General features: G+C 41.9%; 1 protein-coding gene across 1 annotated transcript in view; it reads right to left on the reverse strand.

Annotated features, from left to right (window-relative positions):
- Positions 1-1,343: 1,343 nt before the first annotated feature.
- LOC136867588 (RYamide receptor-like) overlaps positions 1,344-20,154 on the reverse strand; it is a 97,748-nt gene continuing 78,937 nt past the window's right edge. The window contains exons 5-7 of the mRNA XM_067144718.2: positions 11,953-12,043; positions 9,814-10,032; positions 1,344-1,712 (exon numbers count right to left, since the gene is read on the reverse strand). Of these exons, the coding sequence (XP_067000819.2) occupies positions 1,344-1,712; positions 9,814-10,032; positions 11,953-12,043 (679 nt within the window). The remainder of the gene's footprint in view (positions 1,713-9,813; positions 10,033-11,952; positions 12,044-20,154) is intronic.

The following is a 20,154-nucleotide window of genomic DNA, read 5'->3' on the forward strand; positions in this document are numbered from 1 at the left end:
GGTTTTAGGAAAGGTTATTCCACTTGTAGGATTCCAGCAAGATATAGCAGATATCTTGGATTCTGGAGGTCAAATGGACTGTATCGCGATTGACATGTCTAAAGCATTTGATAGGGTGGATCATGGGAGACTACTAGCAAAAATGAGTGCAATTGGACTAGACAAAAGAGTGACTGAATGGGTTGCTATATTTCTAGAAAATAGATCTCAGAGAGTTAGAGTAGGTGAAGCTTTGTCTGACCCTGTAATAGTTGAGAGGGGAGTTCCTCAGGGCAGTGTTATCGGACCTTTATGTTTTCTTATATATATATAAATGATATGAGTAAAGGAGTGGAATCGGAGGTAAGGCTTTTTGCGGATGATGTTATTCTCTATAGAGTGATAAATAAGTTACAAGATTGTGAGCAACTGCAATGTGACCTCGAAAATGTTGTGAGATGGACAGCAGGCAATGGTATGTTGATAAACGGGGCTAAAAGTCAGGTTGTGAGTTTCACAAATAGGAAAAGTCCTCTCAGTTTCAATTACTGCGTTGATGGGGTGAAAGTTCCTTTTGGAGATCATTGTAAGTATCTAGGTGTTAATATAAGGAAAGATCTTCACTGGGGTAATCACATAAATGGGATTGTAAATAAAGGGTATCGATCTCTACACATGGTTATGAGGGTGTTTAGGGGTTGTAGTAAGGATGTAAAGGAGAGTGCATATAAGTCTCTGGTAAGACCCCAACTAGAGTATGGTTCCAGTGTATGGGACCCTCACCAGGATTACCTGATTCAAGAACTGGAAAAAATCCAAAGAAAAGCAGCTCGATTTATTCTGGGTGATTTCCGACAAAAGAGTAGCGTTACAAAAATGTTGCAAATTTTGGGTTGGGAAGAATTGAGAGAAAGAAGAAGAGCTGCTCGACTAAGTGGTATGTTCCGAGCTGTCAGCGGAGAGATGGCGTGGAATGACATTAGTAGACGAATAAGTTTGAATGGCGTTTATAAAAGTAGGAAAGATCACGATATGAAGATAAAGTTGGAATTCAAGAGGACAAACTGGGGCAAATATTCATTTATAGGAAGGGGAGTTAGGGATTGGAATAACTTACCAAGGGAGATGTTCAATAAATTTCCAATTTCTTTGAAATCATTTCGGAAAAAGCTAGGAAAGCAACAGATAGGGAATCTGCCACCTGGGCGACTGCCCTAAATGCAGATCAGTATTGATTGATTGAAACCTTTTTCTTTTTCTGAGTGACTGCAGATGCTTCGTCCGCTTCGTTCCTGATCCTAAGCACGATTAACACAGGTTGCCGGGCTGCATGACTCCTATGATAGAGTACTGGTCTTCTGAGCTCAAGTTGGCGGGATCAAATCCAGCTCATTCCAGAGGAATTTGAAGGTACTCATGTATGGCAATGTAGATTTACCAGCACGTAAAACGAGATCAACGACGGCAAGGCAAATGTCATACTCGTAGACCGAACAAACAACAACTTGCCACACCTGAGACAAATAGGAGGTTTTGAGGTGATGAACAGATTCGTTTTTCTCGGTGCCCTGATAAGGAACAATGAGGGCTGCTCGGATGAGATCACCGGACACTTTGCAATGGGACGCAATGTGACGGTGAATATAACCAAGATCTGGAAATACAGATCCATCGCTAATAACACCAAACTGAGGCTGGTAAATGTTCCAGTTTCCCCATCGCCACACACGCGGCTGGAACCTGAACAATTCATTAAGTTAAGAGGAGGAAGATTGAAGCGATGGAAATGTGGGTGTACCGCCGAGTTCTGAGAGTATCGTGGACCGAGCACAGGACGAACGCATGTCCTAGAAGAGCTGAAGGTCAATGACAGGTTCATGACGAAGATTAGCCAGGCCTGTTTGAGACACTTTGGCCCCAAATCAAGGAGGACTGAAGCTATGGAAAAGCTGATTGTAGAGGGCAAAGTGCAAGGAACAAGGACCCAACGAAGAGCTCCAGCAAGGTGGATTGACCAGATGAAGGAGTTGGTTGAGAGGTCTCTACATCAAGCGACGCATCTAGCGCAGGATAGAAGAGCATGGCGAAAATTCTGCATCCGCACATGACATGCCACCACACGCTATGAGGGGTACATGGGTAGGAGAGAGAAAAATGTCCTGTAGGACAAAATTCTGGCACCTCGACGTCTCCGAAATTCGAGAGGTATAGTGGGACGTAAAAGCAATATGATTATTATTATTATTATTATTATTATTATTATTATTATTATTATTATTATTATTATTATTATTATTATTATTTATCAACCCAGATAATCCTGAATTATTTTTACAGTAAAATTCAAAGCCGTATTTCTCATGTAGCAGCCATGACGCACTAATGACTATTAGCCTCCACCATGGAAGCAAACAGACTTTCTACATTTGAACTTCAAGATGCTGCCAACATTCAGGAAATATGTCTCTACATAATTAATGAATGTCACTCATACTGTCAGAAAGACGTTAGGATAACCCGGGTTAATTACAAAACACACACCCACTCTGTATACAATAGTAGCTTTTCTTCTAGAGTGTTTGCATACAGATATGCTCATGTTTTGCACAGCCGTGGATTAGTCCGGATGGTACTGTTGATGTCGATATTCTCCTCAATGGTATCTTAGAATCTGTATTACAACGCAGATGAAATGAATTAAGTTAACGAAAACGTCCTCTGACTCGCCTCTTATTGCTAGAATCCTGCGCGGATATACAAAATATTATCCGCATCCTAAAATAGTTATCCACATCCACAAATTGTTATCTGTGGATATTGGAAATACTTTAGGATATTACACCGAAAGTACTGAAGCTAATAGATGTGTTACCATAATACAACTGGTATATTGCGACAAATACCGATGTACTGGCCATTGTTCCGTCCACTAATTGCGGGCAGAAGCCAGTTAGGCTTAGGTCAGATTTACGACTTTATGGTCTCAACTCTCTTTATATGGCATCATTCTCCCATACCACTGTCAAGGGTCGCCTAACCACAAGCAAAAATAAGAGTATGTCTGAGTGAAAATCAATAAATGTCATTATTTAGAACTTGATCAGCAAAATTATCTGCACTGCCATACCGTTGCATCCGCCAAAATACTAATATCGCGGATATCTGCGAATAAATCCGCGGATATGTGCATCCGTGCAGGGTTCTGCTTATTGCCTCAAAGTTATTTTTTGAAGTGGTTACCATTTAAAGAGATCGTCACGGCGCATAATTAAGAAGCACACTGGCAAGCTTACGTGGAGTTGTCAAAACCCATGTATTGAGTTTGTACATGATGAAGAAGTCAACGTGTCCGTGATTCGAATAATGTAGCTTCAACCCATACTTGAAAGAAACATAAGTATTATCCGCACACTTTATCTTGGTGCATTTGTGTACGGGGGTGAGGAGTAAGGAGGGAGCTGTCCCGGTATCGATAGTGCTGCCAACTGAATGAAAATGAAATCTAAATTGAATCGAGAATATGATCGATTGAATTGAAATTTCTAAACCGTTATCGTCTTAAGCCAACAACTATGTCACATACACATTATATAACATTATAAAATATTTCTCGATGCGAATCTTGTTCCTAGCATGAATTCTGTACTTTGGCTTTGTTGTGTAAACAACAACAGTACTAGTACGTAAAGAGTGTACGCCAGATGTCGCACAACGATGCGTAAGCGATTCATAGTTTGTGTTTCAAAGGTTGCCAGTACGAATCTCGAAGATCGCCGAGGTCGACCAATTCAGCACTAGGCTGTAAATGCACCAAGATAAAGTGTGCGGATAATATGTGTATATTGGACGATAAACAGGTGTCATATTTTCGACGAATATATTTGGCGAAAGTATTAGACTCGGTAGAGGCAGCCTAATCGAGGCGGTAAAGGCGTGCTAGGTTCGCCCGGAAGGACGTGGATTCAATTCACCATTAGAAAGTATACAATTATTAGAAATGAAATTTTCACCTCTAGTGAGGCACATATCCCTAAGGTTCATCCAGCCTACACAATAAATTACCAGGATAATTCCTGGAGGTAAATGCTGCCGTGTATAGAGCTAACCCCTCAATCCCACAAGGTGCCGAGGTTACGGTTAGTAACCACTCCTTCAAAGGCTTTCGTGGACTATTACTCCTAAATGACCGGCTCCACGGCTAAATGTTAGCGTGCTGGCCTTTGGTCACAGAGGTTCCGGGTTCGATTCCCGGCAGGGTCGGGAATTTTAACCATCATTGGTTAATTTCTCTGAGATGGGGGCTGGGTGTATGTGTTGTCTTCATCATCATTTCATCCTCATCACGACGCGCAGGTCGCCTACGGGTGTCAAATGAAAAGACCTGCACCTGGCGAGCCGAACCCGTCCTGGGATCTCGCGGCACTAAAAGCCATATGCCATTTCATTTCATTTACTCCTAAATTTGGCTTCGTACTCTGAGCTCTTGCTAGAGTGATAATAATAATAATAATAATAATGACAGATGCAAGGAAGAAGTAGCCAACAAAACAGGTTTGAGAATCCCTGTAGAAATAACAAATTTATTACACCTGAAAAAAATTCAAGTAAATGGTTTAGAAAAATCTGCTGTAGAAGAAAGTTTACACACTATGGAAGGAGCGTATGGCATCACTAAGAATTTTTACAAGAAATTCTTACCTAAAAATCTTAAAATAAAGCACTACAAACCAGAATGTCTTTACGCAAGTGATTGTCTAGTTTTGAAATATCATCATCATCATCATCATCATCATCTGTTTACCCTCCAGGTTCGATTTTTCCCTCGGACTTAGCGAGGGATCCCACCTCTACCGCCTCAAGGGCAGTGTCCTGGAGCTTCAGACTCTTGGTCGGGGGATACAACTGGGCAGTATGACCAGTACCTCGCCCAGACGGCCTCACCTGCTATGCTGAACAGGGGCCTTGTGGAGGGATGGGAAGATTGGAAGGGATAGGCAAGGAAGAGGGAAGGAAGCGGCCGTGGCCTTAAGTTAGGTACCATCCCGGCATTCGCCTGGAGGAGAAGTGGGAAACCACGGAAAACCACTTCCAGGATGGCTGAGGTGGGAATCGAACCAACCTCTACTCAGTTGACCTCCCGAGGCTGAGTGGACCCCGTTCCAGCCCTCGTACCACTTTTCAAATTTCGTGGCAGAGCCGGGAATCGAACCCGGGCCTCCGGGGGTGGCAGCTAATCACGCTAACCACTACACCACAGAGGCGGACTAGTTTTGAAATATACAGTAGTTTAAATAAACAGGAAGTACTTGAAAGAAGAATCACGAGAAATATCTTAGATCCAATGAAAACAACAGAACAATAAAAATTGATAAATAATAAGGAATATACCAGAACACAGGTAGCCTCCGTGGCTCAGACGGCAGCGCGTCGGCCTTTCACCGCTGGATACCGTGGTTCAAATCCCGGTGACTCCATGTGAGATTTGTGCTGGACAAAGCGGAGGCCGGACAGATTTTTCTCCGGATACTCCGGTTTTCCCTGTTATCCTTCATTCCAGAAACACTCTCCATTCTCATTTCATAGCATCTATCAGTTATTAATAAATCACTTTGGGAGTGGCGACCCCATCGTACTAACAGCCTATATCTGCTTCATTCATTATATCCCTGACCCGGTCAATGACTGGAAAACAGGCTGTAGGTTTTCAGATTCACTTTCATACCAGAACATAGAAAAGATAACAGAAACAATAAGAAAAAGAGTTTGCTATTTTTGGGCATATCTATAAAATGGATGATAAGAGGTTGACAAAACAAATATTCAAGTACCTTCGGGAGAAAAAGTCAACAACGAGCTGGATGCAAGAGGTGAAGAAAGATTTAGAAAGAAAAAAATTAGGGAAGAGAAAACTGTATAAAGAGAGATGTTTACGAATAAATTTTTAAAAATGGAAGGATTCCAAGAAAGAATGAAAAGGAAACCCGGTCCAAAGTGGTCTGAGAGAAGAAAAGAATAAAGCATAGTGCAATGATAAAGGAGGAAACAGCAAGGAAGGGTGGTTCCTAGCAGGCTTCATCGTAAATAATAATAATAATTACAATGACAATAATAATAATAAAGGCAAGACTTCGGTATAGTGCGTAGATATTGATGAGCTGTCGTCATTTCGGCTGCCAGTGTGTCAGTTTCACCACTAGTTCGCCTGGTGGCCATGATCCTCAAGGCGCTGAAGTCTAAACGGTCTGACACCGAGGTTAGCCGGTTCTAGCCCCGTTGGTCGAAAAAAATGTCACCATCAGAATGTTGGCCGGCAGGGTAGGGGAGGTGGTGAATTTCTAATCACTAGATTTCGTGCCAAAAGCCTGGATTTCCAAACCTCTTCGCAGTGCTCATATGGAGATATGACGCTGTTGATGGTGATTCGTCCGTCGGATGGAGGCGTTAAGCCTTGAGCAGACCCCTTGGTGCTATTCGACAGGAGTAGGCTATGTGCCGGCACGGGGTTTCACCCTCTCCCTACTATCATATACCACGTCATTCATTTCACCTCATTAACTCCTCTCATGAGGTTGACGTAAGGAATGGCATTCGGTCATAGAAAGCCCACCACGACAGATTCATCTCACCTCATACCCGACCCCGTAGGGAATCGGGACAAGGGTTGGACAAAACAAAGTGTCAGTTTCACCACTCCTTTTTTTTTAACCTGAAAACAGAGAAACTGGAGCTCTCTTCGACAGCCTCTTGTTGATTTTTAATTAATTTTATTTAGTAAACGCCGAATGTATCACCAGAGATCTTTTATATGCCAACATCGCATGAGATGGAGTACCAAATTGCCATTTGTTTCCCTTCAAAATCCAATTGCTTCTGCTGGGATCCGAAAGCTGACACAGCCCCTCTAATCCAGATTGGGAGCTTATATAGACAATCACACAAGAATATAATGAGATATTTTAAAGTAAATCCTAAGCTCAACTACACATGATGAATTATGAAGTGAGCTAGCTACTTTTTGTTTGTTTGTGTGTTTGTTATTGTTGTTGTTTTTGTTTTTCGAGCGGCTTAGCAAGTGAAGGCGCCGTCGTCTAATCCAGCATAGTAATTCGGAGGAAACGAAAGCAAGAAGTTAGAATAACGACTTGTATCTTTCAGTAGGTAAATGTTCGATGTGATTGCTCACTCAAAGTAATTTTGGTATTCTACAACGTGCTGACCGACTAAAAAGCCGACGTTACTACAAGAACCGAGAGAGTTGGCCTGCGGCTGTGAACTTGAATTCGGCAGATAGTGGGTTCGAACCCGTTTGCCTGCATTCCTGAAGATAGTTTTCCGTGGTTTCCCATGTTTACACCAACTGGGGCTGTAACTTAATTAAGCCACAGTCGTCCCCTTCCCACTTCTAGCCCTTTTCTATATCATCGTCGTCGTCGGTGCTATGTAAAGGAAATTGTAAAAGGAAAAAGAAAAGCACTATTATTACAAGTGTAAGCTTCCCTGTTTCAATGCTCCGAAATACAGGAACGGATCTCGCTCCAAGTTATGCATCCAATAGCCGGTAGTCACATCTATAGATCAGGGTTTTTCAAACATTTGTTGGTTCGCAGCGCACTGTTTCGCCTTCTACATTGTCGTGATACATCCAGGTTGCTATAGAAGGATTTCAAACGCTAAGGAGTAGTCCGAAAGATCAGAAGCCCTAGAGGAATGTGCATCAATCACTGGAACCCTCGGGATAAAGGACAGTTATACATGCCCTATCTATACTACAGTACATCATACTTCAATTTATAACAACGTACTTGTGCGAACAGGGACTTTCAGCATCGGCCAAAATTAAAAGAAGAAGCGGAAGAGATCTCTTTCTGTAGGTAAAGAATTACAATCAATAAATCAATACTGATCTGCATTTAGGGCAGTCGCCCAGGTGACAGATTCCCTATCTGTTGTTTTCCTAGCCTTTTCTTAAATGATTTCAAAAAAATTGGAAATTTATTGAACATCTCCCTTGGTAAGTTATTCCAATCCCTAACTCCCCTTCCAGTGCGATTGTGTTCGTTGTGATTCTTTCTTGTGTTGAACAATAATTGTGCAAAGTAAAGAATACCATTGATTGTGAGTTACAACGATAATGTAATTACTGACAGAACATAATTCATTCTTCAGTTTCTATCACATTTTACAGTTCACTAATGTTAATAAATAACATTACTAACATATTTAATACACATGGCTGTTTTTGTGTGTTCATTTTTTTTTCTCAAAGTGTTATTTCGGTACATAATGGTGTGCCGCGGGGCACACTTTGAGAGTCGCAGAACCTTGACACAGCAACAGATGCTAACTTGTGAGGTTACTGTATGAGTGGTGACCCGCTTCCTTGCGGACAAACATACGGAACCTGTGAAACATTCGCACGAGGACTGTGTCTGTATACCAAATAAAAGTGATGTCCGTCCAACAAGTGCGGAAATGGTGTCAGGAATTGCAGAGGGTCGAACGTTTGTAAAAGACAAACAATGAAGTGGCTGTCCATCAACAACAGACGAAATTCGTTAAAATAATTTAATTAATGGAGCGTAACAACAGGAGTATAACGCTGAATCGATTGGAGATGCTCAGCGAACAGGATGGCACTTACTATCATTAAGGAAAGAGGGCACTCATTTTACGGTGAACAATACTTTTAATAACTTTCGTGATCAGGCCTGTGTCTAAAGAAAGCAGTGTCCTTCATTTTTACCGGTCAACATACAAAACATCATGGAAACTTATTCACTGACTTACCCTCGTCCTATAATTCTTGATTGGTAACGTAGAATAGTATGGCTTCTAACAAACCTCAAAAGCAAGAATACTGTTTAGAAAAATGAGTAGGTGATTTGTTTTATTGTGGTGAACATACTGTCAACAAGCAAGAATATTTCATAGAGTGTAATCACCTCGTGAACACTTGGCCTTACTCATTCAGTTTATTTCAAAATTGATGGAATGTTTAATAACTGTGTATCGTTTTCTTTTTTACATGTTTTCATATACAACACAAGAAGTACAAGGTTACGAAGTGAACATACATGTGAGTAGTTAGAACATTCATTTACACTGAGATCAATTGCATAAGCCGCGGGGACAATTTTAATGTATATTGTAGAAGTTGTAAATGAGATGATATTGAAGACCCTGTTTAAAAACATTTTGGGAACGTTATTCTCTTATTTTGACATGTAATGATATACTTTACTGTTTTCATTTTATAATAGAATAGAAATGAGCAGGATGCATTTCATATCTGCTTAAATATAAATTGCACCACTTGTAAAGTTTGTTGAAACTTGAGCACTTAATTTTCTAGGTTACTGATATAGGTCTACATCTTCAAACACAAATATTGGCACACTGGAAGAACAATGATAAACTGTACATATATAATTTGTTCTAAAATAGTTTCACTGATGTGTTAACGATCGTAATATGTACTCGCAGCTTGGTAACAATTACACCAACTTTCCAATTTGCCATAGCTCTCAGATTCAGATAAAAGCCATCCCATACTCGATGTTCAGTTTTACTGCATATCACTCTAACTGTTAACTTCAAACCGTGTTAAGTTCTTTCCCTCCAGTCTTGTGTACTAAGTAATAATTCAATATCAACACGGTGCTCACAACCATTATTGGTTCGACTGAAATGGCGAGAAGTTTTATGGGAAACTTATGACAGAACAAATCTCAGATCCATAGTCAACTCTGAGAAGTCACTGTAATACTTGGTGATGATTAGTCAGCACGGATATTAATATTTTAAATCTCTTTAATGGGAAACTTCTTGAAGTACATTCGTCAGAGGAGTAGAACTCTGTGCTGAGATACTGCGACAAAAGCCTCCTTGATTCGGCTTTCCCCACGAGTGGAAGGATGTGCTGTGGTTGTACCTCACGCTAAATTTGTCTAGGTCACTAAGCTCTCGCGCCAAAGACCCGCCAGGATCTGTTGACGGCCAGCAACGTCGAGAGCACAGGCGCAGTCGGACACGAAATTCTCTCTTGAATTTCTCCTGCAAAACGAGAAACAGAACACAATAGCTTATCAAAGCAATCAGAAAATCAACCTTGCAATAGTTCTTCACAAATATCACAATGAATATTTTGGTTTTATTTGTTCATTTAAGTTGCGAGAGTATTAAATGTGATTAGCTCTGTGCCCTATGTTGTAAGAGTAAACTGCGAGGGGTGTTCAAATGAAAAGGTACGAAATGACACTGTGGATATAATCGACATCTTTATTCAAACGTAATCACCTGAGCACAACTATTCCACTGTTTCATGTGCAGAAGGATTTCCTGCTCCCAGAATTCCTGTAACTGTGACAGGAGCCAGTCCTTCACGGTGTTCTTCAGTTCGTCGTCCGAGTGGAAGTGCTTTCCTTTGAGATGTTATCTTTAGCGGACCAAACAGATGGAAGTCGCAGGGTGACATGTCTGGGCTGTAGGGCGGATGCTCAAGCTGCTCCCACTTGAACTTGGCCAGTACACTTTGTGTGACCTTGGAGACGAGTGGACGAGCGTTATCCCTCCATCAAATGCCCAGACCGTTTACTCTGGATGGAATTGCGTAGGCTACGGAGCGGCCCAGAGTACACGTCACTGTTAACGGTTTTTCCGTGTTCGAGAAATTCGATTAGTATCGGACCTCGGACGTCGAAAAAGACGGTGAGCATCACCTTGCCCGCTGAGGGCACAGATTTGAATATTTTAGTGGGAGGTGACGACGCATATATCCATTGCTTGCTGCCCCGCTTTGTCTCTGACTCGAAGTGATGGCACCAGCTCTCGTCACCGGCGACGATCCGCTCCAGGAAGGCGGGGATCTTCATGATACCGCAAAAGGTGCTGCAGTTCCCTTTGCGGTTCGCTGAGCATCTTCGGAACCCACTGAGCGCCCACCTTCCGGTAACCCAACGTGTCGTACACAATTGGCCACACTGTTCCAACGCTGCGCCCCACCACCACGACCAATATTCGCACTGTGACACGCCGATCACTTCTTGTCTAGGAGTTCAGCCGTGATCTGTGTTTTGCCTGGCCTTGTTCGGGTTTTCACTCAAACACTCCCGGCCTTCACTCAGCTTTCTCACTGACTTGTCATTCAGTCTATCCCGTATACGGCCACCATTCGGCGATGCATATCGGCCGGTTTAACCCCTTTCGCAGTCAGAAATCGAATAACATCTCACTGATCCTCAATCGCCGAATTGTTCAAAGTGAACACCATGATGTCCTCACAACTGCGTGCTTCTCTCACTCACTGCCGTGTCCAGTGCACGGAGCACACAACTGCCTGCTTCTCCCCTGCGTCATGTGAGAGCACCCGTGCAATGCGCACCACCACGCCGGACACTACATTCGCTTCCCTAGATGTCTCACTACGTTATCCCAAAGTGGCGTATTTAATTTTCAACCGGTTTGGTTTATACGATGTTTCATAAAAATCACAATATTCATTCTTCCAAAACCGTTGCAGGTACGAAATTAAAATTTTGCGTATGTGCTAGATGTTAAATAAGAAATATATTGAAACATTCTGCCCCTAAAAAAACCATTTTAAAACATTCCAATAAGGTTCAAACGAGTGTTAGATCGGAAAATAAGTAATAATTTTTCCAAAACCGTTTGACATACAAACTGAGGGTGTATTTGCATTCTCAACCGACAGCCCAAAATTTAAAACTTTGAGACATAACTCAGTTTAAAACCGTAACAAAGCGCTATATAACAGTCCACTTCTCCCTTTATATTCACACTGAAAATATTTGAACATCTTGATAATGTTACCATTGAATCTACGTCCTCCCAGAATTTCGACATAGTAGAGTAAGTATTAATGAACACCCCTCTCAAGACTCACTGGTTTACTTTCTTCCCATTGACTTCCAAATGCGTCGAAAACATAGGATAATGTAGGTGGTATAAACTCACATTATATATTCCATAGATGAAAGGGTTGTAACAGCTGTTACTCATCGCCAGCCAGTCGCAGCAAAACCAGATGATGTTGATGTAGCGGTACCTGCAAGCATAACACAAAATAAGAACTGGTAAACAATGATCCATTTGAATCAAGTGACAACGATTCAGTATTGCGAACTGATCTGTTGTGTGTTTAGGGCTGTATTGCCCTTAGAAAAACAATAACCACTATTGGGTGGTGTACAGTTACTCCATAAACCAGCGGCTGTGCCGTAATAATAAACAGCTGTTAGCTCATTATGATCATCCATAGATACGCTTTAAGGTGGTATTAATTCATGCTCAACAGCTTGTAAGTAATTAATTCAATTATCTATCCATTTACGTATTTACTAACAGAAAGTACCTGGTATTGAGGGGACAATAGTCGCCGACGAACTTTCTGTATAACCATTAGAGTTACTAATAAAATGCATATGGCATATTTGTAGAAAACTGAATTTTAAATGCGCGTGTTGCTTTATTTGGTGATAGAACTAACCATTTGCCCATTAATTTGGTTTTTCGTGGATAAAACAAGATTAAGTTCAGTAAATAACTATAAACTAATGGCCGTCATACAGAAAAGGTCAAGCATTGAGAAATTATAATAGGTTCTTATTTGAACTGAATATCTGAGGTACAACAATAGCAAATTTCAGCTCAATTGGTTCGGTAACTTAGCCGTGATTGAGCGAGATATGAAGATACGCCATCACATTTTAAACTATTACGCGATGCTTTTAATAATTAAATATAGTGTGTTCAGGCCAATATCTTGAAGCAACCACTGCAGAATGTACCTGTCATTTGGTTCCACACATCTTATAATTAAATCATTAAAAGCCGAGTCGAACCAACGACGGTCTAGCCCCAACCTTTAGCTGAAATGACGTTATCCTTCCATGCCTGGACTTGGTTATATACTCATACTCTATGCTGGCGGGACACATGTGAATTAAGAGGAAGGCTCGCAAAGTTCCTGCCGTAGTTTGGAGACTTTTTACCAGCGATCTGGACATATTTTTTTTGTTTCTGACTATACCAAGTCCCTTTGAACATTTACCTACGTACAAATGGACGGTGAATTGCTCTCCAAGTAGCTGCAACACAAACCTGCGGCGTACTTGGGCTGTTGAATATTTCCACAACTTTCTGCAGTTCACGATCATTTTGTAGCTTGTTGAAGCCTGAAATTGGACCCCAACTGTACAAAGCAGAGATCGTATTGCATCCCATAAAACCGTATAGAAAGAGTAGGTGTTTCGTCATGTTACCTTCGTATAATTCTCTGCTGTAGTAAACTTTACTAGTAGTGATATATTTTCCCGGAAATAACATGTACACGTCACCTTGGGGTTACGTCAAGCAAGCAGTGAGTACAAGTGGATCTGAGACCGCGCCAACTATAACAGCTGATCGTCTTGACTCCGTTTCCGTTCTCGCCGTTTCAACAACCAAAACACCCGCGTCCCTAGGTGCCTGAAAAATGGGGAACATTTTTTCTTGAATTCTACGCTAAGGAATTTAATTTTTTTATTATTCATTATTCAAGAATTTCTCTTGTACAGTTTTCACGACGTTGGATGGAGTTTTACATCAATCCTCACAGCTGATTTCCCGTCGCATATGCACTGCAACTTCCGTACCTGGTTCATATCCGTCGAATACTACGATGACATAATCCAAGTAGGCATTGCACATATCATTGTACGTTGCTAGACGGGTCCAATGTATCCCGTGCGTCGAGAAAACTTGGACTTTCAGGAAATTGATTGCTATTCTTTCACATCTTGTCAATGGCATTAATAATGTTCGATTTTGTTCCCAAGCGGAGACGAATGTCGTTGAACAAAGACTGAGGGTAAGGTGTCATTTCATACCGTAGATAGCCTTCAAGGTCCTCCGCATTTCTTACAACACACGCGATGCGGTGGTACCGTCCGTTAGGGTTGAAAACAACAGGATCCTTATCTATTGTTATAGTCTTTTCCATCACGGCCTGTACAATTACTTGCACCCTCCTCTTGAAATTCACATTAGCAAATCTTTTTACCCAGACTCCTTTGAGAGTATTTTCACCTAGCTCCCTGGCTGAGTCACAATTAAATCCATTGTCGGCAACAATTCCCGAAGATAAGGAAATTAGCTCTTCGGATTTGCTGAAGGGTGAATATTGATTCAATGAAACTAAATGTTTCTCGAAATCACTTATATATCGAGTCTACCACGATCTTGATAAAGAAATATACTTGTCGGAGGATTTACCTGTCACTCCGGCGAAAGTTTCCACTGCTTCCGTCTCCTCGAGACTTCCCAGGATGGTGCAATTTCAAAATTCTACGACGCTATCACACATATTTCTACCTTGTGTCAAGCCACCGCTAACCATCATAAATCGCATTAAGACCTGCTCTATGTTCATGTCCGTCCAAACGCCACACCGCACCAAGACTTACCCGTTCACCGAGCTGATCTGAAATTTCTTTAGAAAAGAGATGTTTTAATCAAGTATACTACATAAACCATGCATTTTAGCGCAAAACTGCACCTCCCTGAGGTGGTGAGTTCAGGCGATTTATTTTGGGAAAAATCCATTTAATCAAAATTTAAGTGTGTTTCCCAAGCAGATTTTTCGGGGGGATTTTTCTGGTAGTACAGGCGGACCTGAAGAATGTATTTCAGAAGGAATTAGCTTTATAATAATATTGGCCAGCAAAATTTAAGTCTTTGAATGTTAAAAGAGGTACAATGTGTGATTCTTACTGACTTTTTCTCTGCTGTTTTCAAATATTTTTACAGATTTTTTTCCATCACCCATAAATTTTCACTAATTGCATGAACAGCCGGGCTGAGTGGCTCAGACGGTTGAGGCGCTGGCCTTCTGACCCCAACTTGGCAGGTTCAATCCTGGCTAAGTCCGGTGGTATTTGAAGGTGCTCAAATACGTCAGCCTCGTGTCGGTAGATTTAAAAGCACGTAAAAGAACTCCCGCGGGACTTAATTCCGGCACTTAGCGTCTCCGAAAGCCGTAAACTTAGTTAGTGGAACGTAAAGCCAATATTATTATTATTATTATTATTCATTGCATGAATAACATTTCTAACCAAACCAAACCCCATGGCGCAACAGCCCTTGAAGGACCTTGGCCTACCAAGCGACCACTGCACAGCCCGAAGACCTGCAGATTACGAGATGACGTGTGGTCAGCACGGCGAATCCTCTCGGCCGTTACATCTTGGCTCTCGAGACCGGGGCCGTTATCTCACCATCAGATAGCTCCTCAATTTTAATCACGCAGGCTGAGTGGACCTACAACCAGCCCTCAGATCCAGGTAAAAATCCCTGGCCTGGCCGAGAATCGAACCCGGGGCCTCCGGGTAATAGGCAGGCACACTACCCCTACACTACGCGGCCGGCGAATAACATTTCTGGTCATTACCGGTATACATTTTAATATCTGTAATACCTTAGCTAGAATGCCTTTAGGTACCTAAAATGAACGTGAAGTAGGTTTTCGACTGTACTTCGCTTGAGGAACATCTCTCTTGAGTGTCCAACAGTAGTTTGCCGACGTACTTGGAGTCCGTTTTCCCTGGTAGCTTCATTCCAATTCACCGATGTCCTGATGGAAACGCTCACCATGTTCGTCGCTGACAGCGCCGAGGTTCTCAGGATAGAAGTCAAGATAGGAGTCCACCATGTGTATTTTAAAAGACATATTACATCCCACGACCTTGCAGTTCTCAATCAGCTCACAGACAAGTTCTCTGTAATGTTCAAACCTATAGTTTCCTAGAAACTTTATGACAATGTTTTGAAATAGTACCATGCAGCTCGTTCTTGTATATTTAATAGGCTTTCAAACTGTGAATCTTTCACTTCCCTAATTTGAGGGCCAACAAAATATTCCCTCCATTAATTCCTCTTCACTGATCATTGTAAACTTAGTTTCAGGAACAGAAATGTACTCCCGTCACGATCTATTGCTTTCACAAAGTTCTTAATCAAACCTAGTTTCGTGTGTAATGGAGGCAATAAGATTTTTTCAGAACATGCAAGTGGTTGATGAACATCGTTTGCCTATCCTAGATTTAATGACTCTCTCTTTGGCCAGCTTTTTAACATAATTATTAATCATTACAACGGTTATTTCTACTATCCCACGTGCACAAAAAAACAACAATTTTTATAGCCAAGTTGTAATCCAAGTAAGATAGCGATCACTTTAAAATCTGCATATATCTGCCATGAATAATCATCATACCGGATACTGGATAGCAAGAGATGCATGCTTACGTAACTCTCCTTCATACCAACTGCGTGGGCTATAGGAATAGATGGAAACTTGTTTCCATTATGTAGCAACACTCCTTTCAAGTTTCTTTTCGAGGAGTCAATGAACAAATGCCATTCTTTAGGTTTATATTCAACATCCAGGGACTCCACCAAAGAATCAACATTACCACAGAAAACTATGTTCTGGTGTTTAGAAAATGCATGCTCAAATTCCTTTTGGCGTTGAGGGAAAGAACTTACTCTGGTACCATCCTGCAGGGGGTGTCAGTCTTTCAATCTTGAAGCAAGTAACTCCGCTTTACTTTTAGATACTCCAAGATCACGAATCCATTTAGATCCTCCTGTGTTTTTTTTTTTTTTTGCTTGGGGCTTTACGTCGCACCGACACAGATAGGTCTTATGGCGACGATGGGATAGGAGAGGCCTAGGAGTTGGAAGGAAGCGGCCGTGGCCTTAATTAAGGTACAGCCCCAGCATTTGCCTGGTGTGAAAATGGGAAACCACGGAAAACCATTTTCAGGGCTGCCGATAGTGGGATTCGAACCTACTATCTCCCGGATGCAAGCTCACAGCCGCGCGCCTCTACACGCACGGCCAACTCGCCCGGTAGATCCTCCTGTGTTAGAAAGTGCGGTTCGTTTATGGTAACTCCTTCCAGAAAATCTGAATTGCTCTGTTCTTGTAATTCACCAATGCCATCAACACTTTCAAAATCTTCAGTCGCATTTCTGTCGTCCGGTGGAGTAAGTATGGGCAGGTCTGGTCCATTGGGTACTGTTCGAATTGCTGATTCTAAATATTGATATATAACAGTATGTTTGGACTTCGAACTTATTCCAGATACATTCGTCAAGCAGAAGTAGCAGTCTGTTATATCATGATACTTAGGTTCGCGCCATATCATAAGAACTGCAAAAGGCATATGATGGGACCATTTTAACCTGCCGATTAATAGTGTTACACGTTTGGCACAACAGATTTTCGGAGCCCAAAACTTATTCTGGCCTATTTTATTGTCAAAACAATACTCATAAGCTCCTTTAATTCCAGGGGTGAAATTTCACCTCTGCGCTTTTACAGTGAAGTGAACTCACCACAATTAACGTCCGACTCCATGGCTAAATGGTTAGCGTGCTGGCGTTTGGTCCAGAGGGTCCCGGGTTCGATTCCCGGCCGGGTCGGGGATTTTAACCTTAATTGGTTATTTCCAATGGCTCGGGGGCTGGGTGTGTGTGCCGTCTTCACCATTAGAATTCATCACAGGTAGGGCCCCATTCTCATAGACGCGCAGGTCACCTATACTGTGTCAACTCGAAAGACCTGCACCCGGCCGTATTAGCTTCTTTCATTAAACAAAGCTTCTACTCCTCTGACAACTACGCAGGACAACAACTGCTAAAGCAAATATTTCATTTGTTGACTTAAATGCAATACAATTATTTTCTTTAAATCAGTACATTTATTTATTTACATGAAAACAGTTTTTTTAATATTACAAAACATTGGTGGGTGATGGAACATTTCTGGCTTCATTTTAGGATTTGGCACATGCAAAATCATAATTATCAGCAGAAACTATTTATTTAACATGTTCATTGTGGAACAGTTTAATTATTTTCGTTTCGAGCCTAATTTAAGTCTAAATTGCCTACACGAACATGCCTGCGGAAGGGATTACTACTTGAAGTAAAGGTAGCTCACAGCCACTCACGTCGAGAGATTATTTCACTTCAACCTCTGACCCTTTGTTTAATTTCACATACTGCGAAGGCTTTTAATTTCTAACTAGGACCTAACCTTGGAATTGGCAGATCAAGATTCTAATTCCGAATGGAAGTATTGTACGAGAATTAGTTTCTGCATCTTGATAACGTGGTATCGGAAAATAAGAATAATAATTTCGTATGGCTATTTCTAGCCTTGTAAGGCAGACCCTCCGATGAGGGAGGGCGGCATCTGCCATGTGTAGGTAACTACGTGGTATTGTGGTGGAGGATGGTGTTATGTGCGGTGTGTGAGTTGCAGGGATGTTGGGAACAGCACAAACATCCAACCCCCGAGCCGTTGGAATTAACAAATGAAGGGAATCGAACCCGCGACCTTCTGAACCGAAGTCCAGTACGCTGACCATTCAGCCAATGAGTCGGACGCATCGGAATTTTTTTTTTTTTTTTTTTTTTTGCTTTACGTCGCACCGACACAGACAGGTCTTATGGCGATGATGGGACAGGGAAGGCCTAGGAATGGGAAGGAAGCGTCCGTGGACTTAATTAAGGTACAGCCCCAGCATTTGCCTGGTGTGAAAATGGTAAACCACGGAAAACCATTTTCAGGGCTGCCGACATTGGGGTTCAAACCCACTATCTCCCGGATGCGAGCTCACAGCTGCGCGCTCCTAACCGCACGGCCAACTCGCCCGGTTCGGAAAATACTGATGGCTTTGTTAATTGAAGTAGAGCTTGGAGAGGTCACACCGTAGTTCATCTATGTCTAGAATTCTAAATGCCCCCATTCTCACCTGAACAGTTTCCGTAACTTTGGCAACTCGTAGGAAATCCTGTCTTTAGGAATTAAGAGAGACATGTCGAAAACGAGGTGTCGCAGAATATAAACTACTCCAGCGCTTGTTGTGAAGGACGTACAGGGGTAATATGCTTTGTTTGCACGTAACGGTGAAAACAGTGAAAGAGACTTGAGCCCACATTACGCAATGGTAGGAACCGGATTAAAACACTGAAGTACTGCAAATACAATCCACAGGCTCGTGACATCAATTTTTTGTCTGTCATGTGATGAAATAAACATTACAATTCCGCGAATGTACATTTCGTTAAACATGCCCTAGACGAAACATTCCGTCTACTTAGCCGAATGGTCAGTGTACTTGTCTTCGGTATGGATAACTTCTCTAGCTCGGGGACTGGGTTGTGTTTACCTTATACACTCCTCTTCATGCAAACCAAGTACATCACATTACCAACACTACAGAAATACATAGTAGTGAATGCATCCCTCCACGTATGGTTGGCGTCAGGAGGGGCATCCAGCTATAAAACTGGCCTAAATTCACATGAATTACCGACACCAATATTTTGAAAAAAAAAAGCCAGGAATAAGATACATTAGAGACAGCATAGACTTCAAAATATAACCGGCGTTATGTTTTGGCAATACCTCGACTACAGCCAAACTCTGTTTATGGAATACAGAACTTTAATAATAATAATGCTACTTGATTTACGTCCCACTAACAACTTTCACGGTTTTCGGAGACACCGAGGTGCCGGAATTTTGTCCCGCAGGAGTTCTTTTAGGTGCCAGTAAATCTACCGACACGAGGCTGACATATTTGAGCACCTTCAAATATCACCGGACTGAGCCAGGATCGAACCTACCAAGTTGGGGTCAGAAGGCCAGCGCCTCAACCGTCTGAGCCACTCAGCCCGGCATACAGAACTTTCTCCCAGTGTGATTTCATCTTCATTCGCTTGTCTTCTGAGCAGGTATACATATGATGGCTTTATTATGAGTAAATACATATTCATTAGATGGCCCTAGATTCTGCCAAATCAGAATGAGTATAATGAATGAATAGAATACTCTTCTCTCCCAATCACGGATGACCACCAGCCAAGGAGAGTATTCGTTTATTTATTTTCAATCTCTTATATTATATTAGTGCAGTATCTTGCAATGAACCTCAATGCCATAATAGCTGACAGAGTATGTTTCCGTTTTTCTTTCGTCATTTATTTAACTATTCATATTCTCGTCAGAGGCCCGGGTTCGATTCCCGGCTCTGCCACGAAATTTGAAAAGTGGTACGAGGGCTGGAATGGGGTCCACTCAGCCTCGGGAGGTCAACTGAGTAGA

This window comes from Anabrus simplex, chromosome 1, assembly GCF_040414725.1.
Source record: "Anabrus simplex isolate iqAnaSimp1 chromosome 1, ASM4041472v1, whole genome shotgun sequence".
Lineage (NCBI taxonomy): Eukaryota > Metazoa > Arthropoda > Insecta > Orthoptera > Tettigoniidae > Anabrus > Anabrus simplex.